Source organism: Ursus americanus, chromosome 22, assembly GCF_024610735.1.
Source record: "Ursus americanus isolate L20-20 chromosome 22, mUrsAme1.1.p, whole genome shotgun sequence".
Classification (NCBI taxonomy): domain Eukaryota; kingdom Metazoa; phylum Chordata; class Mammalia; order Carnivora; family Ursidae; genus Ursus; species Ursus americanus.
The window spans coordinates 9,718,619-9,737,588 of record NC_142148.1 but is presented as its reverse complement, the minus strand read 5'-3'; the positions used below and the strand labels follow the sequence as shown (position 1 = coordinate 9,737,588).

General features: G+C 46.9%; 1 protein-coding gene across 2 annotated transcripts in view; it reads right to left on the bottom strand.

Moving 5' to 3' along the window:
• Positions 1-538: 538 nt before the first annotated feature.
• Positions 539-18,970, bottom strand: part of ZFP64 (ZFP64 zinc finger protein) — an 84,271-nt gene continuing 65,839 nt past the window's right edge. For both annotated transcript variants that reach the window (XM_045808451.2, XM_045808452.2), the window contains 4 exons: positions 14,445-14,594; positions 14,141-14,203; positions 5,212-5,463; positions 539-2,435 (listed from right to left, as the gene is read on the bottom strand). In XM_045808451.2, coding sequence (XP_045664407.1) covers positions 1,726-2,435; positions 5,212-5,463; positions 14,141-14,203; positions 14,445-14,594 — 1,175 coding nt within the window. In that variant the 3' untranslated portion in view covers positions 539-1,725. The remainder of the gene's footprint in view (positions 2,436-5,211; positions 5,464-14,140; positions 14,204-14,444; positions 14,595-18,970) is intronic.

The window sequence follows — 18,970 nt, the reverse complement described above, 5'->3', positions numbered from 1 at the left end:
TTGGTAGCTCAGTCATTAAGCGTCTGCCTTCCGCTCAGATCATGATTCCAGGGTCCTGGGATCGAGTCCCGCATCGGGCCCCCTGCTCGGTGGGAAGCCTGCTTCTCCCTCTCCCACTCCCTCTGCTTGTGCTCCCTCTCTCGTTGTATCTGTCAAAGAAATAAAATCTTAAAAAGGCTTTCCTGTTTATCTGAAGAGCTGAGATACGAAAAGTTCGAGGAACGTTTATATGATTTCGATCTATGGGTTCCCACTTGAAAGGTCAACAGCCCTCTTGCTACTAGAACAGAAACACAGATAAGGCTCGTGACAAACAGAGGTGACACAGAATCTGTACAACGCACGGGCATTCAGTCACCAGACACTCTTCTGGACAATCAAAACAGTTCCAAAGCAAAGATTAATTCTATGGTGGGTCTCAGACATCATTCTCTCCTCACAACAAAGAGATCCGACTGTGTATCGTCATTCACCTGCTGCCACACTTAAATCAGGTATGTGCAAACAACAGAATTCATAACAAAATAAGCTACATGCCTTCCATAAGTAAACTGTTTATTCCCTTGTGTACAATCTATAAAAGTGTTCCCGTCCTTTTTCTCCTAGTTTACCAAAAACAATGGATCTATTTAATCGGTTTTAAAAGCACAGATGTTTAACTTGATGAGGGCACATAATTTGTATTAAAGACTGCACCTGAAGAAAAGATGCCAAGCAACGACACAACTGTGGATAAGTTGTATATCCACTGGCATTCCAGAGCCTTCTAAGTTTTGGCCGAAGTAAAACGTCCATCTACAAAAAGTCTGGATTTCCATTTGTTGGTTCAGCAAACACCAAGTACTTATTGCGATGAAAGACCCTAAGCTCAGGCTGTCTCGTGCATCACATGTCCCAGAACCAAGCCGGGGCCCAATGCGCCCCGAGCGTTTTCCGTAGGAAGCATGTAAATGCAGTTTCACAACGCACACGTGAGGGCTCACCTAGTGTTAGCTTGATCTTTGGCGCCACCTACAGGTCAAGCTGCATTTCGCTTCACTGCAGCACTAAACCTGGAGAAATCCTGTGTCTCCCTAGAAAGCACTACTGAATGGGGTGGGGATGGCGAACCCCACACCATAACCAGTCTGATGGGAGAGTGTAAAGAAAAATGGAGCGTTCCTCTTACATCATTCTACAGCGGAGTCTGCCTTTTTATTATAAGACAATGATAAAAGGAACCACACGAACGCATAAGGCAAACACTCATAACCACCACCTAGGTTAAGAAATAGAACTTTCCCAGATGCCCCCAGGTCCTCCACGGAATGCACCCCCGTCGCCGTCTTAACCTTCCCCACTATACACATCAGTTTAGTTTCCCACGTGGTATAAACAGTTTCATAATTCCATTGGAGATGGATCAATTTTAGGACTGGAATCCATCGAGAAACTATTCCTATCGGATAGAGCAGAGCGCAACGGACCCCCCCACTTTGGAAGGACTGGGTCAACTTGCGGAGCCGATGTTTGGAGGGAAGACAGCAACGTGGAGAGGTGTCTCCACGGTGTTGCTCTGGTGTCAGTTCTCATGCCAGCGACGGCAGCCACGGCCCCGAGGGCCTATAAAGTTGGAGCATCAGTCCCCAGAGCTGGAGACTCAAGTCTGGCTTGATGGCCTGCACGCGGAGGGCTGGACCACAGCATGTCTGGAATTCGGACAGCCAACCACCCTCTTTGGGTGAACTAGAGGAACTGGCTGGGCTCTGGGGACGTCTCCAGCTGGCCTGCGGAGACCAGGGTGCCCAGCTGCCCTGAGCCACTGCTTTCGGGCGGGAAGGTGACCAAGTCTGAGTTCTTGTTCTCACTCTGGTCATTGTGCTGTTTCTTATGGCATCTCAGGGAGTCGTCCCTGACGAAGGAGGCTCCGCAGGTCTCACAGCGGAAGGCCCGCTGGGTCACTATTTTGGCCACGTGCTGGGAGCTGCTCCCTCGGGGCCCTTCCTTGCCCTGCGGGGCCTGGTTCTCCGTTTTGGTCTCATCCCTGTGCACCTTGTCAATGTGCTTGGCCAGGCTGCTGGGCCGCTTGGTGTCGAAGCTGCAGAAGTCGCACTTGAACGGGCGGTCCTTGCAGTGCACCCGGCTGTGCACGCGCAGGGCCGCCGCGCTAGAGCACGAGTAGCTGCACTCGGGGCACTTCTCGGGGTGGTCAGCCTGGTGCAGCCGGCTGTGCTCCAGGAGGTCGGCCCGGTCCCGGCCCTGGAAGGAGCAGTGCAGGCACTTGAACGTGTGCTTGATGCGGATGTGCGACTTGAGGTTTGCCTTCATGGTGCAGCGGACGTCGCAGAACTCGCACTTGAAAGGCTTCTCCCCCGAGTGCACGATCATGTGCCTTTTCAAGTCCGAGCTGATTTTGAACTTGGCGCTACAGAGCCAGCACTGGAAGGGGGTGTCCCCTAACAACGGAAGGTGTGTTTCCATTAGAGCAGGCAGGCAAATGAACTCCCCCCTCCCCGCCAAACATGCATCAGAACACCTGGTGCAGAGACAGTTGGGTCTTTGAGCTCCAACGACAGGGAGCTCCCTACCACCACCACTTACCATGTATGTTAACTTCTTTTATCCTCACGACAATCTCATGAGTGGGTATTATTACCCCCATTGAACAGATGGGGTAACGGAGACTTCGAGGTCAAATAGCAGGGATTTGAACTCAGGCACCATGGCATCCAAGTCCACACTCTTCACGAAGCCACTTTACTAGAATCTAGCTCGTTTAATCTAAGACCCCACACCAGACATGGAAGAGGCACAACTTATGTTACAACTGTTCCAAATCAAACCATGACTTATCGCTGACTCTAGCGTTTAAGCTATATTACATCAATTGGTTGGCTTGTATTACTAAAGTCTCAGTTACACAACGAGGCTGAATTTTATTTATAAGATTAATACAGGAATATGGCGGCAGGGGACAAATTCCTGAAGATCCATAGCCTGCTCTGTACTCTGGAGGCACTAAGGATTTTTAGTGCTTTTGGAGGTTGCTACTTTAATGATTCTCATCAGCTGAACATAAGCGAAGATGAGGATCTCACTTATTCTACACGTCCACCCTTTCCCCCAGCCGCCACCTCCATTGTGGGGTGTGTATCACACTCCTCGGGCATTACCTTCTACATTGGGGTAACAGTCTCCTAACTTTCAGCCCATCAGCTTGAGAGGGTTCTTGAGGGTTCCCTCGTCTTCACCATACTACCTCTTCCTAGTTCTCAGGGTGTTCACATTGAAGTTCAAGAACATTTGCCTTCTGACCAGTGAATTCCCGTGCTTTAACTAGTCGTTTTCAGGGTTAGAATCAAACTGTAATGTATGACCGGGTCTGTGTCATTCACCAGAGCCAGATCCTGCACCAGAATTCTGCCCACCTCCTTAGAGGGTCATTGTCACACCTGGGCCATTTGATAGTTGTTAGCATCAAGGTCAAATTGATTCTCTTTTCTTACACGCTCATTTGGGGTCACAGTTTAGCTTAATTCTTGACTGGACTGTGCATTGAGGAAAAAAGAATCTTGCCATAATCTCAAAAGTCCCCCAGTCTTTTAATTATGGAACATTTTAGATGAAATTTCTTGTGGATTTTGAGCTTCTGATTTATTGAATTTTCTTTTAAACCTTCAACACAGGAATCATCCTGATACTTCCCTTTACTGCAACCTCTGTTAGCTATATTCAGATATACATCAAATATGCCATGTTTTGTTTTCTCCCTGGAGAAGAGGTTATCTTCCAGTAACTTCCACTAGCATGATGGCTGGAAGTTTGATTTCTTGCCAGATTTTGTCTACTTTCTACTTGTATACTTCACAGAGTTTAGCTGGGTATAGAATTCATTTAAAATCATTTCCCAATTTTGAGGGCATTATTCCACTATCACCCTAGAAGCTAATACTACTGAAAAGGTTTTCTAGGTTTGACTCTGCCTATCCACTCCGTCTGTCCCACTTGGCATCTCGGGAATCCTTTCCACTCTCATGGCTCCTTAGAATTGAGAAATTTTTTCTCATTTGATTTTCTCATTTCTATTTTCTTTTTTTCCCCTAGACCTACCTAGTAACCAAACTTCCGGCTTCTTATTCTTTCTCAGTTATCCAAATCAGTTTTTTTTTTTTTCCTTCTAATCTCTGGAAAATTTCTTTGCCTTTGTAGCCAGCAACTCCAGTCTTAATTCATACTTTGTTCTACCTTTTCACAGAATTCTTCTTGGAGGAAACATTTCTGCTAGTGGGGAGATACCAATTAGAATTGAAGAATTCTTGCCTATGACCCAAGTACTCTGTTAACTCCAGGATTTGTTAGACTTGGGGCATTTTAGATCACTCATTTCCTGCCAATGACTCATAATCCATAGTTGACATTTAGATTTAGGAAGAACAGACTGGTTTAAGGATTAGATATAGGTGGCCATGGGTTTTTACCTGCAATTGGGCAGTGTGGGCCATGTTGCCAATAGGCTTTAGCTTCTCCTCTGAGCTCTGTGGCCTCGGCTGTCTACATGCCAGTTCCAAGTCCAGAGCTCTCAGGGCAGTAAGACATTGGTTAGAAAGACTGAGAGGCAGCCACAGAGTTGGGAGCCATTTGTCTGCTGGAAGAGTTTTTTTTTTTTTTTTTAAACAGTTTCAGATGTCAGCATATTCCATCCGCTTACCATCTTCTATGAATTCATTGAAAAGCCTCATTTTCTGAGCCTCCTTGTGAGCCCCCCAATTCCCATTTTTCTGTGCCATGATGAATTGGTTGATTCTATCTATTGCTATTCAGTGGGGTCTCACAAAGGGAAGATAAAGCTCTCTGCAAAGTCTAATTTCTAGCACTAGAAGTCTATGATTTGCAGTTCTGGTCAACTAATTTTGCTACGTTTCTGAATTCAGCCATGTGATCGGTTTATGTGAAGTGACTGAAACACCTAGTTTATCCGTCAAGACTTTCGAGAGACATCCTTTGCTTCACTGCTGTATGGGGAACTCATCCCCAGCTGCGGCCTATGTCGCCAAGTCGGAAAACCCAGCTGTCAGACTTTCAGGTTTTACTGAAAATTGCCATCTTGGTGGAAAACACAGAAATTCCTTTCCTTTCAGCCACCAAGTCATCTTGGTCGCTTGTGTTCGCGCGCGATGAAGGTTACGAAACTGGACAACAAGGCAGGCACGGGTTCCCAGGCCAGGGACCTACCTGTGTGCGAGCGCAGGTGCACGGTGAGCTGGCTGGAGTTGCGGCTGGCGTAGGGGCAGAGCTGGCACTTGTAGGGCCGCTCGTCCGAGTGGATGCGGAGGTGCTTCTTGAGGCTGCTGCTGTCCACGGCGGCGTAGTCACACAAGTGACACTTGTGGGGCTTCACGCTGGTGTGACAACGCATGTGCATGGTCAGGTTGTCCTTCCGGCTGAAGCACTTATCACAGAACTCACACTTGTGGGGCTTGTCTCCTTCAAACACATAAGGAAGATTCAAGGTTTTAAGGGTTTCTCTGTGAAGGTGACTGCAAAGAGAGCTGACCCAGATGGGAGCCTGGGCATGGGGGTCTGCCTCGTCCTTCTGTCCAGATGTCCCGACAGGAAGATACTGACGTACATGGTTCAGCACGTTGGGAAATGAGAAGGTGTGCTAGTCATGCATGGCTCACAAATTTTAAAGAATCCTAAGGAACAGGTAAGATTAGGTTGAAGGAGAAAATCAGAGGCCAAACCCTGTTTCGGGAAAAGGGAGTGGTTACAGAAGCATTCAAGATCAAGTGTAGAGATCTGGGAACAGCCTTCACGGCTCACAGAGAATGGCCAGGTTGACTCCTCCCTTACTTGTACCAAACTATAGCAGCAATGGTGTCTACCCCGGGCTGTCAGAAAATGAGGGTCTTACACCACAGAAACAGTGCATAAAACCTCACGTAGTTAGAGATACTCTAGAGAACTCTAGAGAACAGAACCCCAAGGCCAGAGCATTTCCTCTAGTGCTCCATTTCCTCCCCTACAACCACTCCAGACTGATCGCTTACAAATAAAAAAATCTACCCAATAACCAAATGCTTGGGGGAAAGCTAGACCCAGGAAGACACACCCAACTCAAGAAGTTGAGGTTCTAAAAGCAAACAATTGCCATAATTCCAATTCTCCTGGGGACTCTCCAGACTCCAAGGTGACAAGCAGAAAGGATGTCAGAAGAGGACTTTGAATATGGAGTTGAAGAATCCCCCAGAAGGCTGTCTGAAAGGACAAGAGGGAAAGGACAAGACATGAAAGCCAGGTCTAGATGGTCCAGGACAGAGCGGAGAAAATAGTTATTTCTCAACACTACCAACAGCTCCAGGTCTTAAATGGCTTATCTGGAGGCAGGGTGATACAGTTTCAGAAGCCCAAGAAGGAGCTCTTACAACTTTCAGAAAGAAATGCTCAGATCAGTGTGTAATTCCTCAGACAAGGGGAGTGGTGTCTGCAAAGTTCTATAGAAACTATTTAAATCGAGTTCTATACTTAATAGCATGCAGTGGTTAGAGAAAATAAAGCCAGCTGATGACTCAGAGCATCACACTTGAACTGTGTACATCACAAAAAAGGAAGTGGATAAGCTGTGGGATATAGTAAAATGGGAAGTATTGCTTCCAAACCACAAGAGAACCATACAGAAAGACAATAGAACACAAGTAAAAGTCAAACTATGTATAAGTAAAAACAGATTAAGTTTCCCTGTTAAGTTTTAACACATTTTAAAAATCAGCTTAAAGCCCCTAAGGTACATAAATATTTCAGGAAAATGCTAGGAGTATCAAATATGGGGCAAAACAGAAATCCTGGTGAAAGCCACTAAAAAAATTCATACCGAAAAGATAAAACCAAATAGATGTGACTTAAACTTACGAATCTGACACGGTTTCCCAAAAGGTTTTTCAAAAGTCAGGGGATATTTTAAGACAATTTTTGTTTAAGAACCAAAATCAGATTACAAACTCCCTAGAGATGGACAGGGAAAGCTCTGTGTGTCAAAACCTATAGCCTCACCCTGCTTTCAAAAGGATGTTTGTAGACTTAATTTCTAACAAACGGCTGGAAGTGAACTATGCGATTCAACGAACTAGAAAAATCAAGATACACAGCAGTTAATCCATATAAACAAAATATGGTCAAGAAGGGAGGTTTGCTCAAGATACCAATACCCCAGGGTTCTGGAGCTCAGCGTCATTGCCTTTTTGGCCAAGTAATCCTTTGCTGGAGGCTGTCCTGTAGCAGCATCCCTCACCACTTCCCACTAGATGCCAGCAGCACCTTCGTTCCTAGTTTTAAGAGTCAAAAAGGTCTTCTGATTATTGCCAAATGTCCCCAGGGCTGGAGGACGGGGGGGGGGGGGGGACGGACACGACGACGAGACTACCTGGTTGAGAACCATTCCAACAGACACTGGAAAAGAAAAAGGGGACCTCAGATTAAGTCCATCATGGCTTAAGTAGAACCTTACCCCCAACCAAATAAGACTTGATAACACGGATAATGGTCTAGGAAGATACCACATTACAAAGTCTGAACCAGGAGAAAACCCCTAAGTCAGAGATGAACCCCAAGGTGAACTATGCACGGTTCAATTATTCACTAGTGGTCCCTTTCCCAGGAAAATTCTGCCTCCTAGTCCCACAGACCACAGGCTTGGGCACGTGCCTTTTTCTGCCCAATGACATGGGATAGAAACGAAGGGATCACTCTCAGGCAGATGCTTTAAAGAGCCACTGTGTGGTTTACCACGTTTCTCTTGCCCAGATGACCTGTAACATTCCAGATCAGAGTTTTTCAAATTTTTTTATTTGAAAGAGTGAGCGTGCGGGCACAAAAGCAGGGGAAGCGGCAGGCAGAAGGAGAGGGAGAAGCAGGCTCCCCACTGAGCAGGGAGCCCCATGTGGGGCTCGATCCCAGGAGCCTGGGATCATCACCTGAGCTCAAGGCAGACGCTTAACTAGCTGAGCCACCCAGGCATGCACACACGCAGCCCCCCTCCCCCCAAATCAGAGGGTTAATTTAGGGCTTGTGGATAAGATTTAGGGGGTACAAGACCTCATATAACAATTAGGTTTTTATTTCTACTACCTCTAACTGGAATTTAGCATTTCTACCCATTATGTAATCAACAAACCCAATAATGGTAACGGAGATCCTGGCCAAGAGACAGGAGCAGTGTTCATACCATGTCACACTTGCCGCAGCTCTGAGGGATTACTGACACTCATCACTACTTCACAATTAAGAGGTAGTAGCTGGTCTGCTAACGCTCAACTCCGGGTTTTCTTAGTGTTCCTGCACCTACCAATCATCTGGGGGCTGAGGAAGGGCTCATTAAAGTGGGGTTTCCCCCCAGCTTTGGGATATAATGGATGTGACATTAAGGTGTGTGATGATTTCATACAAGTATATGCTGAGAAAGGATTACCACCATAAGGTTAGTTAACACCTCCTTCACCTTCGATATTTACTGTCTTTGTGGTGAGAACATTGAAGATCTACTGTTAGTAGTACAGACTTGAAAGTTGCTAACAATCGCCACACTGTACATCAGCTTCCTAGAACTCACTTATCTTAGAACTGGACCCTTTGACCAACATTTCCCATTTCTCAAGTCAAACTTACAGAGAGAGTAAAGTGTAGTTTGTGTCCATGCATCTGGGTTGGCCCGGAGATTCGGGGTTTTGTTTTTTTGTTTTTTAAAGATTTTATTTGAGACAGTGAGAGAGGGAACACAAGCAGGGGGAGTGGGAGAGGAAGAAGCAGGCTCCCCGCTGAGCAGGGAGCCCGATGCGGGGCTCGATCCTAGGACCCTGGGATCATGACCTGAGCCGAAGGCAGATGCTTAACAACAGGGCTACCCAGGCACCCCAGATTCGGGGTTTCTCAAGCTCCCAGGTGAGGCTGACACAGCTGGTGTTTACCATACTGAAGGTAGCAGGGGTGTATGTATTAAAATACCACACGTTTAACACTGATAGAACTTGTACTGAAATATAGTTTAATGGGATTTAATTTAAAAACATTCTGGGAAGGGTCCATAAGGTTCACAAAATTGCCAGGAGTCCACGGCAGGAAAAAAAAAAAGTCAAGACCGCCTTTTCTGGCATGTTCCAGCCAGAGGCCGTTCCACCAGCCAGGTCCAGACAGAAGGCTGCCCAAGGTGCAGAGTGGTGACTGACTCTGGGGGACACTGGGAGGAACTGAGCTGTGTTTATTTGTCCCAGAGATGGACACTGTCCTCACAGCCTAATCTACACTCTCTCCATCCGCTGAAAAAGTCGGAAGCAGAGAGCATTGCGGGTATGCTCTATCAAGTCTTCCAGGAACAGGGTTTCCACATTCACTTTACTGTCTACAGCACAGGGAAAGAAAAAACACACCCCATCCCCACTTACTTCATGACCAATTAACCCGGATTCCAGTGCTACGTGAGGAAATAGGATAAAAAAAATAGCAATACTATAAGTCAACCTCCTTTACTAAGCTAAATAAATGTTGCATGAGCATCTTAAACATTTACAATTCAACTATTTTTGATTAAAAATTTTCATCCAGGATCCTGGCATTTGGGGTAGAGGAAATGGAACTTTAGAGGTAAAAAAACAACAAAAACAAAAAAAAACCCAAAACCCAAAATCAAGGCCTTGTTTTCCAAGAGGTCTCTAATGTCAGCACACCCAGCTTTCTAACCTACTCTCCCCCAAATAAGCCCACAGCAAGCCTCCACTCTGCGCACACAGGGGCTCGCTCTGAGCTGCTCCTGCGTCCGCCCCGCCTCACTCCCTGCATTAGCCTGTCAGACTCCACCTCCACGGTCTCAAAGCGCAGTCTGTGAGCGCCTGGGGGTCCCGGAGTCTCCTCCTGTCGAGTCTGCTGTCGGAAGTTATCTTCATCCTACTACGAAGATGGGACTTGTCCTTTTTCATTGTTGCCATTCACCTGCTGTGGGGGCACCTGGACAGAGCTGCAGGTGCCTGACTCGGATCACCAGCTCCCGCAGCAGAACGGGATTCTTCCCGGCCGGGCCCTCCCAGTGAACCCAGAGCCAGTTTCCCTTAGGAATAGGCTTTCCAGCAGCAAAACCTATTACCTATATTAAGTCTCTCCCCCAAAGCCTTTTTAACACCGTGTAATGAAATAAGAAGGCAGACCAAAGTACAGAGTCTTGAGAACAAGCCATTGTGTGTGTGTGTGGGGGGGGGCGGGAAGCAGCATTTCGAGGGGGCAGATGTCAGTTTCACTTGAAAGAACAGACCCACTGTGGCTTTTTCAAATTTGGGATTTGGTGAATATTTTCTTCAGAATGAACTACGTGAGCCTGTCATTCCAAGGATGATCACCGACAATGTTGCAGTGGTTAACATCCCAGCTCTAACCCCAAAGTTAGGATTTCGGAACATCTATCCCCTACCCTGGGCATGCAGTTTCCTGGTATTTAGATTTTTCTGGAGAGATTGCGAATATTAACAACTGATTTTTTTTTTCTATTATAAAATGGGTCAATGTTTGGAAGGATTATATAAGTTGGTAAACCAGTATTTTCCAAGTGGCCAATGTAGGACAGGTCAAGAAAAATCAAGCACAGGTACGAGCCATTCAAAAAGTAAACAGAACAATGGGTTTTATTGGTTTGAAACGTTTATGGATATGGCTCCAGATTCTATACATCAACTGATCCTTAAGAAACTACCCTTGGGGCACCTGGGTAGCTCAGTCCATTAAGCATCCAATTCTTGGTTTCAGCTCAGGTCATTTTCTCATGAGTCACGGGATCGAGTCCTGCTCTGTGTGAAGATTCTCTCTCCCTCTGTCCCTCCCACCACTCGCGTGCTCTATCTTGAAAAAAGTTGAAGAAACTTCCCTCTGTTGTGTTTTGGTAGAATATTAAAGATTATCTGAAAACGCTATCAACAGAATATTCCATTTCGGACCACAGGTGAGGCACCAGATTTTTCTTCAGATCCTTCAAAACACAGCAATGTATTATATGCAGGTGTGAGTATCCTGCCAACTTGAGATTTACAAAGGTATAGATAATACCACTGGTCACATTTTTTGGGGAAAACAGTTACTTCTCATAAAAGTATTGCTATAAGGAGCTTACAGGGTTTTTTTGTTTTTGTTTTTAAATTCTGAGTAATCTCTCCACCCAATGTGGGGCTCAAACTCACGATCCCGAGATTAACAGTTGCATGTTCTCCTGCCCCGAGCTAGCCAGCCACTCTGGCTGTTATTTTTAAGTGGATACATATTTTAAATTTGGTTTTATTTTACTGCAGTAACTATAGATCAAACAAACTTGGGGGTGGGGGAGAGCTTTAATTTTTAGATGTAAAAGGATCACAACAGTGTTTTGAGAACCACGGTTGTATCCATTCGGCAAAGGTCCAGCCTACCCTTTAAAAGATCACCTGCACGTAGCGCCCTCCCCGCCTCTCCCAGCTTGCTCAGGGATGCCCCTCAGCCCACACGTCAGTTCTTTTTCTTGTAAGTAGAACCCTTGCTCTATAAGCTGGGAACGTGGCCAGAGTCAAGACTTTTCTCCCAGCCTTCATTTCCATAGCCTGGAAGGGCCATGTGACTATGTTCTGGCCTAACAGGCATGAACCCAAGTGATGGGTAACTTCTTCTATATACCTTAAATCAGGGGGTGGAGGCAGTAAGCCAGCTCAGACCACACCAACATGGTCTACACACTTGGGATGTCAAAGCAGCAACATAGGAGTCTGAGTCCCCGAAACCACGGGGCTGTCTACCATACCTAACTTGGACTATTTTAACACAGAAATATCTTGGTTTTAAGCCACCATCAGTTGGGTCTCACTATTAATCACAAGGGATCCTGTTTCTGGGTCATGTCCTGAGGGAGAGATGCTGTAAATCCCCCAGACCCCTCTCTTTTACAACAGTTAAGATATTCAGAGAACTACAGCATTCGCCTTGGACACAGAAATAGCCAAAATATCTGCTAGAGAAGCCATCTGTCTGCCCTTCTGTATCACTAAGTCTGAACCCCACCAGGGACAGGGCCTTACCTACTCTCTGCATCCCCATCATGCTCTCTATTATTCCAATAGAACATTAATCCAACCCCTGCCTATCTTTCTAGGTCCACCTTGGCACTGTTCACATTTGGGGGTCTGGGAATTCTTTGTCATAGGGACTGACCTGTGTATCCTAGGAATTTAGAGGCACCTCTAGCCCCACCCACAAGGTAGCAATAGTACCACCCCGGCAGAGAGACTGCTCAAGCGACCAACCAGCTTTGAAGTTGCCTTAACCAGTCATGGTTGGCGGGGTTTCCTTTGTTCAGATGGCTTCTGCAATCTGCATGCTCCTGCTGACCTCATCCTGGTAGCCCGGTCCTTTCAAGGACAGGATCAACAATCCCTTCACTAAGAGGCCTTTCATGACCTTTCCTGGCAAAGAGGACCCTTCTCTTATTTGCACAGCACGATGCCCATTTTTAGCAGAGACTACTAATTGCCCAGAAAGTGGTCCTCCTAATGGAGCTCCCGAGTTTTGTGGTTTCTAGAAGCCACTACCCAGTGCCGCCTGATGCCTGAGGTGGCTCATATCCCACTAGTCACCAGGGATGCTGCTGGGGGGTGGAGCAGGGCATGGACCAAGGGAGGGATGTTGTGAGCCCCTCCCGTGCTTCTGCTTTCCACTAGTTAACAGAGCAGTTGCCTTGTACCTGGAGATGAAGCTTTAATTTAAGGATGACAGAGCCATTCTACCAGCTGTAGAGTACTCCTTCAGTTGTACTTGAGAGGAACTTGATTATGTTTAAGCCACTTGGTTTGGTTTCTGTAAGAGCCAACAGACCAATATCTTTTTAATTTTTAAAGATTTGACAGAGAGAGTATACAAGCAGGGGAAGCTGCAGGCTCCCACTGAGCAGACAGTCCAACATGGGGATCATGACCTGAACCGAAGGCAGACACTTAACCGACTGAGCCATGCAGGCGGTCCTAAATTTTTTTTTTTTTTTTTTTTAAAGTGTGCACATGTGAGCACACATGAGCAGGGGGAAGGGCAGAGGGAGAGGGAGAAGCAGACTCCCCGCTGAGTACAGGGCTCCACACGGGGATCAATCCCAGGACCCCGAGATCACGACCTGAGCTGAAGGCAGACACTTAACCGAGTTACCCAGGTATCCCTTAATTTTTTAAAGTTTTAGTCCTCTCTACACCCAGTGTAGGGTCCAAACTCACAGCCCCCAGATCAATGGTTGCACGCTCTCCTAAGCCAGCCAGGCGCCCCACAGACCACTATCTTAACTTCCACAGGCTCCTACGGGGTCTACACCAGAGACCAAAAAGTGGGCAAAGTTTTTGTGAAGAGCCAGATAGTAAATGCCTTTAGCTTTGTGCAGTTTTTCTGGCAACGACTCACTAATGCCACTGTAGGGGCCGAAGCAGCCACAGATGACAAATGAGCTTCACAGGCCATAGTGTGCAGACCCTGAGTATAGATCATGGAAATTCCTTTGCTCCAGCATCTCTTATTTCTCCATATTCTCAGTAGCTGGCTGCTCTCAAGAAGGAACCGTTAAGAAGCAACCTTATTACTCTTTTTAAAGATTTGAAGGAGACGCGCGTGTGTGCGCACAGAGGGGAGAGAAGGCGAAGGGAAAGGGAGAAGCAGACTCCCCGCTGAGCGGGGAGCCTGACGTGGGGCTCGATCCCAGGACCCTGGGATCATGACCTGAACCGAAGGCAGGCGCTTAAACGACGGAGCCACCCAGGCGTCCACGACCTTATCTGAGGTTTACTAGGGCCATGAGGCCTCTTTGTAGCCCGTCCTCACCAACGTCTCCAACTAGCTCACACCTCCCAAGCCTTTGCACCTGCTGTTCCCTCTGCTGGAATGTTCCTTGTCTTGTCTGGTTACTTAGCCATCTCAGAGTTTAAGCAGAAAGCCTTTCAGGAATAGTCCGATCTCCTACAACCAGTTCTCCCAGGACGCACCCCCCTAGCCGCTGTTTAGGTCCCGGCCCACCCCACCAGACCATTTCGTGAGGCAGAGACCGTCTCTGTCCTGCCTACCACTATATGCCAGCGCTTAAACTCCTACCCACTTCCTTCAACATTAACGGTGCGAACAAACGGACACCTACCTGTGTGGATTCTCAGATGGCGGTCCAAATCTTTCATGCCGTGAACAGTTTTGAAGTGGCAACCTAGTAGAAAAAAAAATCCAGCTTTTCTTAGAATAGAGCCTCAAGAAGGAAGCTACTATACACCCGAGGTTCTGGGAAGTCGCGCCGAGTCTGACGCCACCGGCGGCTTAGAACGCACCGAATGCGCCTGCGCGGTGGCTGCGCGGAGCAGGGCACGGACTCAGCAGGTGAAGGAGGCGGAGCTCGCCCGCCAGCGCCCCGCACGGAGAAGGGGCTCCGCGCGTTCAAGTTCATGTTTCACCTGGATAGCAACAGTTGAAGGTCCTTTCTCCAAGCGTCACCGTTTGTTCCTTGGACTCTGAGGGAAGCGCCAAGGCGGGGGCTTTCTGGTCGTCACTGCTGCCCGTGGAGGGACACGTTGGTTTGGGAACATTATCTTCTAATTCTGAAGCTGAAATGGAGACAGAAAGTGTTAATTTCTCAAAAACCACCACAGTAAGTCTTATAAGCAGGATTGTTTTACTTCCCTTCATCACCTCTCCAAAAAAAAAAAAAAAAAAAAAAAAAAATCATTAAAAATGGAAAGCCGCGTACACCCCAGCCTTACAGAAGTCCTTTCTTGAACTACCAACTTCCAGAAAATACAGAGGACAAGGAACATGGAAACAGGACAGACACAACTGGCAAGATCCAGGCTGCAAAACGTTGCAACCGGGCTTCTCGAACGACCTGGTGAAAACTTAGCTTGTAAAACATTTTCGGATCCATCACAGGCTGCTACTTTTATAAAATATAACACAAATTACTAGTGAAATACAACAACAACAACAAAAGGCCCAACATTAGGGATGGCAGAAGGCTGGTCCAGCAATGTCAAGCTATTTTTCAAAGCTTACTCGATTTCTGAATTTGTTTTGTCTCCATTCAGGAGACAGACCACACTTCAAGCACCACTGATCTCCTGGACAAAATAACACTGTTTCAGCAAATCACTTAAAGATGGAGGGGGGAAAAAACCAACGACTTGAAAGGAGGACTTGTGGTATCAGGAGGTTACTTGGATCCTGATTTAAACATATTGTAAGAGCCATTTAAGACCAGGACAAGCATGAACACTAAAGTGTTTTTTTTCTTTTTTTGGGGTGTGTGTGTGAAGATGAAATTAAGAGTTTTTAAAGAGCATTCTACTAGTTTAGGGATGGATATTTACAAGTTGTTTAGATATGGGATAATCCAGGACAGGGGAATAGCGGGACAGAAGAAACAAGCCCAGCCATGCGTCATTAATTGTTGAAGCCCAGCCCCAGGTACATGGGAGTTCGTGGCATCATGTTCTTTACTATGGTAGAATCATGTGCAATTGATGTTTTTGTGGGCCAACATGGTCAGATAGTTTCATGTGGTTCAATCTAATATGGAGGTTTAAAAATTTCTGTAAAAACCCAAGCGTTCCTGCAAGATTATAAAGTGATTTCTTTCCAAACAGATTTAAATCCAGGGAATAAAGAGGTGCTGTCAATGTCTGAAGTTAAAAATAAATAAAGATACTGACTAGTATATAAATTAGAAGCCAAAGGCTGGGACCTTTTCTGCTCCACGTAGAGAAGGTGGATTCCATTTTCAGTGAGAGGTTTGTCAAGGTAAACCTCTTACCATGAGAAGCTAGTGAACTTGGTGTGGGCTTCAGCTCTTAGGCACAGGGCTTGCTTAGTTACTTGCTAACTGAAACGGAACCTTTCTGAACCTCAGTTTACTCCTTTGAAAAAGGGATCACGGACCTGCCGCAGAGCTGCAGGGTTAAGAGAACAATGTAAATTCTCAGGACATCACCCAGCCTGTGCCTTGTAAACACGATTCAGGAATAAAGGATTGCAGAGGTCCCATCTGAATAGTGGTGGTGCTCAAAGCCCCTTAACAGGGTCTAGAACAAGTGAGCTAATCTTGTGGCTCTCCACTAAGGGTCATTTTGCCCCCAGAGGACATTTGGGAATGCTTGGGGACATTTTTGATGGTCATACGTACACACGTATATAGGTGACCATGTGGGCATCTAGCAAGCAGAGGCCAGGGATGTTGCTAAACATACAGGAGAGCCCCCACACCTGTATCCGAGTCACTTCAATTGTGGGTTTTCAATGTAGCTTCCCAGTGCTCACCCCAGATAACTTGGGGTGAGGGTGGTTAAGGGTAGATCCCAGGAACCTACATTTCGGAAGCCCTGCCCCATGATTCCATCATATACTCCAAGCCCTTTCTACTTGAAGGGTGGTCCCCAGAGCTCTAACATCAGCATAATGGGGAAGCTTGTTAGAAATGCAGAACCTTAGGTCCCAGCCAACAGAATCAATCAGCACTTTAACAAGATCCCCAGGTGATTCCTACGCACATTAAAAACAGGAGTAGCCCACTGCCAAGGCACTGCTTCTCCAACAGGTACATCAGGACTACATGGAGGGCTTGTTAAGGCTCAGGTGGCTTGGGCTCCTCCTTTAGAGAGTTCCTGATTCAGCAGATGTGGAGTAGAGCTGGTCATTTTTTCATTTCTAACAAGTGCCCACTGACGCTCATCTGGCAACCACACTTTTGAAAACTGCTCTGTGGGAAGGGGAACTGGTGCAGAGATGCTGAAAGCTGCAGGGCTAGAAGTTTTCAGCTGATCAGAACCCACACTGGCCAGATCTGAACGAAGCCCATCACTGTGCCCCTCAGAGGAAAACCCCAAACCTTGCATTACCTTAGCAATCTGTATTAAAGAAAACCATTCAGCTCTTGAGGATTTTTAATCCCAGAGAAACCAAGAAAGATTGAAAAGTGAAATCTAAGTGAGAGGTTTTAAGGCACAGTGGCTTGGGGAACGGACTGGAAAGCCAGCTGCTAAGTTTCAAATTTCAGTTCTATCATTTATTAGATGTGTGACCCCGGAGAAGTTTCTCAACTTCCCTGTACCTCAATTTCCACACCTAAAATGGGGATCATGGCCCTTCTCTCCTAGGTTTTGGTGAAGATTAATTCCTTTAGTATATGTAAGAGGACCTGGTACATAAGTCAACACTATATGAACATTGATTTTGTTCATTGATGGGTACCTGTGAGCCACCAGATTCTGCAATGGAGGGAAATGCATTGTGCCATGAAAACTTGGAAACAGGCAGAAGAGACTGATGGGTTAAAGCCATAAAAAAAGCTATCCAGGGGTGCCTGGGTGGCTCAGTCGGTTAAGCGTCTGCCTTCAGCTCAGGTCATGATCTCAGGGTCCTGGGATCCAGGCTCATGGCGGGCTCCCTGCTCAGCCGGGAGTCTGCTTCTCCCTCTCCCACTACCCACGGCTCGCGCTCGCTCTCACTTTCAAAAATCTTAAAACTATCCAATGCCAGAAAGGGTCATCCAAGTAGAATGCGGAGTGGCATGAAGGGCCTCCCAAAGAGAGACTTCCTTACTTTTAAACACCCAGGAAACCAGGCCAGTCTGGAAGCCCACGCTCTCCTGAAAACTGTACAGCTAGGGCATAGACCCTTCTAGTATGAAAGTGGGGGTGGGCCACATGATAGAATCCAGTTTAGTACAGTGGACATTTTTACCCTATGAAAAACCACTGTTCCTTTTCTAAGGTTACCCTGTTTTGTTTTGTTTTTTTAAACTGAAGTTTATGAGTTGACCTGCTCCATTTTATTTCTTCCAAAACCTACGTCAGTTGCAAAGCCATTTGCAAATTAACGGTGGCCCACCCCTGCTCACTTTGGGGTGTGTGTGGGGGGGGAAGCCTAAACAAACCTCAAAAAGGAGGTGGGCCTTTGTTCAGCTGGACAGACCTAAAATGCAGGGGGAAAACCCACATCAGTTGGAAGGTTGCTTTTTCTCTACAGGGTGGCTGGTGCTTAATTCTGATTGTGCCCTGCTCCCACAGGGGGCACCCCAAGTACCTCACAATGCAGCACACCCTAAGCCTTCTAAACAGGGCGTCTCCAGGAGGCGTCTTCACAGCAGTGTACGCAAGAACAAAAGGAGCCAAGGCACCGAGCAACAGCCAGGGGTCACTCAGGTTATTGTCTTGTAGAACTGCTTCCCCCCAAGATTCAACACCCCCAATAACACTCTCCAGTTCCTCTTTTATGGAGGATCAGCAGGGGCCTGCCCGCTGCCGCACCCCCCCCTCCCGTTGCAGCCTGTGTCCATTATAGTCCTTAGGCACAAAGGTAGTTATGGTCTTTTGGTTAATGGTAGTTCCATCCAGCCAAATTTTAGTTTTAGGTACTATTATTTCCTAAGTAGTTTCATTACACTTCTCCCCTCCACTACCTCCTTGGGTGTGTGGTCATCAAAGCCCACCGGACCGACCTGCACTGCTGGAAGTCTGAGGCTTACTCTTTCTGGGCCGAAAGAACTTAGGGGAGGAGGAGAAAAAAGTTCACTCAGAACTAGGAGATTATCAGTTAACTGCGGGGGGATGGGGGGTGGTGGAGAGGAGATCGAGTGGGAATTTAGGTTATCTTAATCTGAGGGCAAGATAGTCAGAAGGGAAGTGCCTTAGAGATGCAGATTCTCCAACCCCACCTCGCCCCAGAGATTCCAATGGGGGCGGTGCCTAAGGGTAGACTGAGGAATTCAGCGAGTTCGCAAAGCTGCCCACCTGCAGTCTCTTCAGAAACCGAGGCTCCACTGACCGCAGGGTGAGAAATACTGCCCTGAGGACTTAGGGTAGTCGAGGGCCTCTGCGCGTCACCCGGAGCCCCTCCACCAGCCACTTGTAGGCCAGGTCAACCCGCAAAGTCCGATCATGGCACTGTTTTGCTCAACACACCCCTCCCTCCATAGCCTTATTTCAAGTAA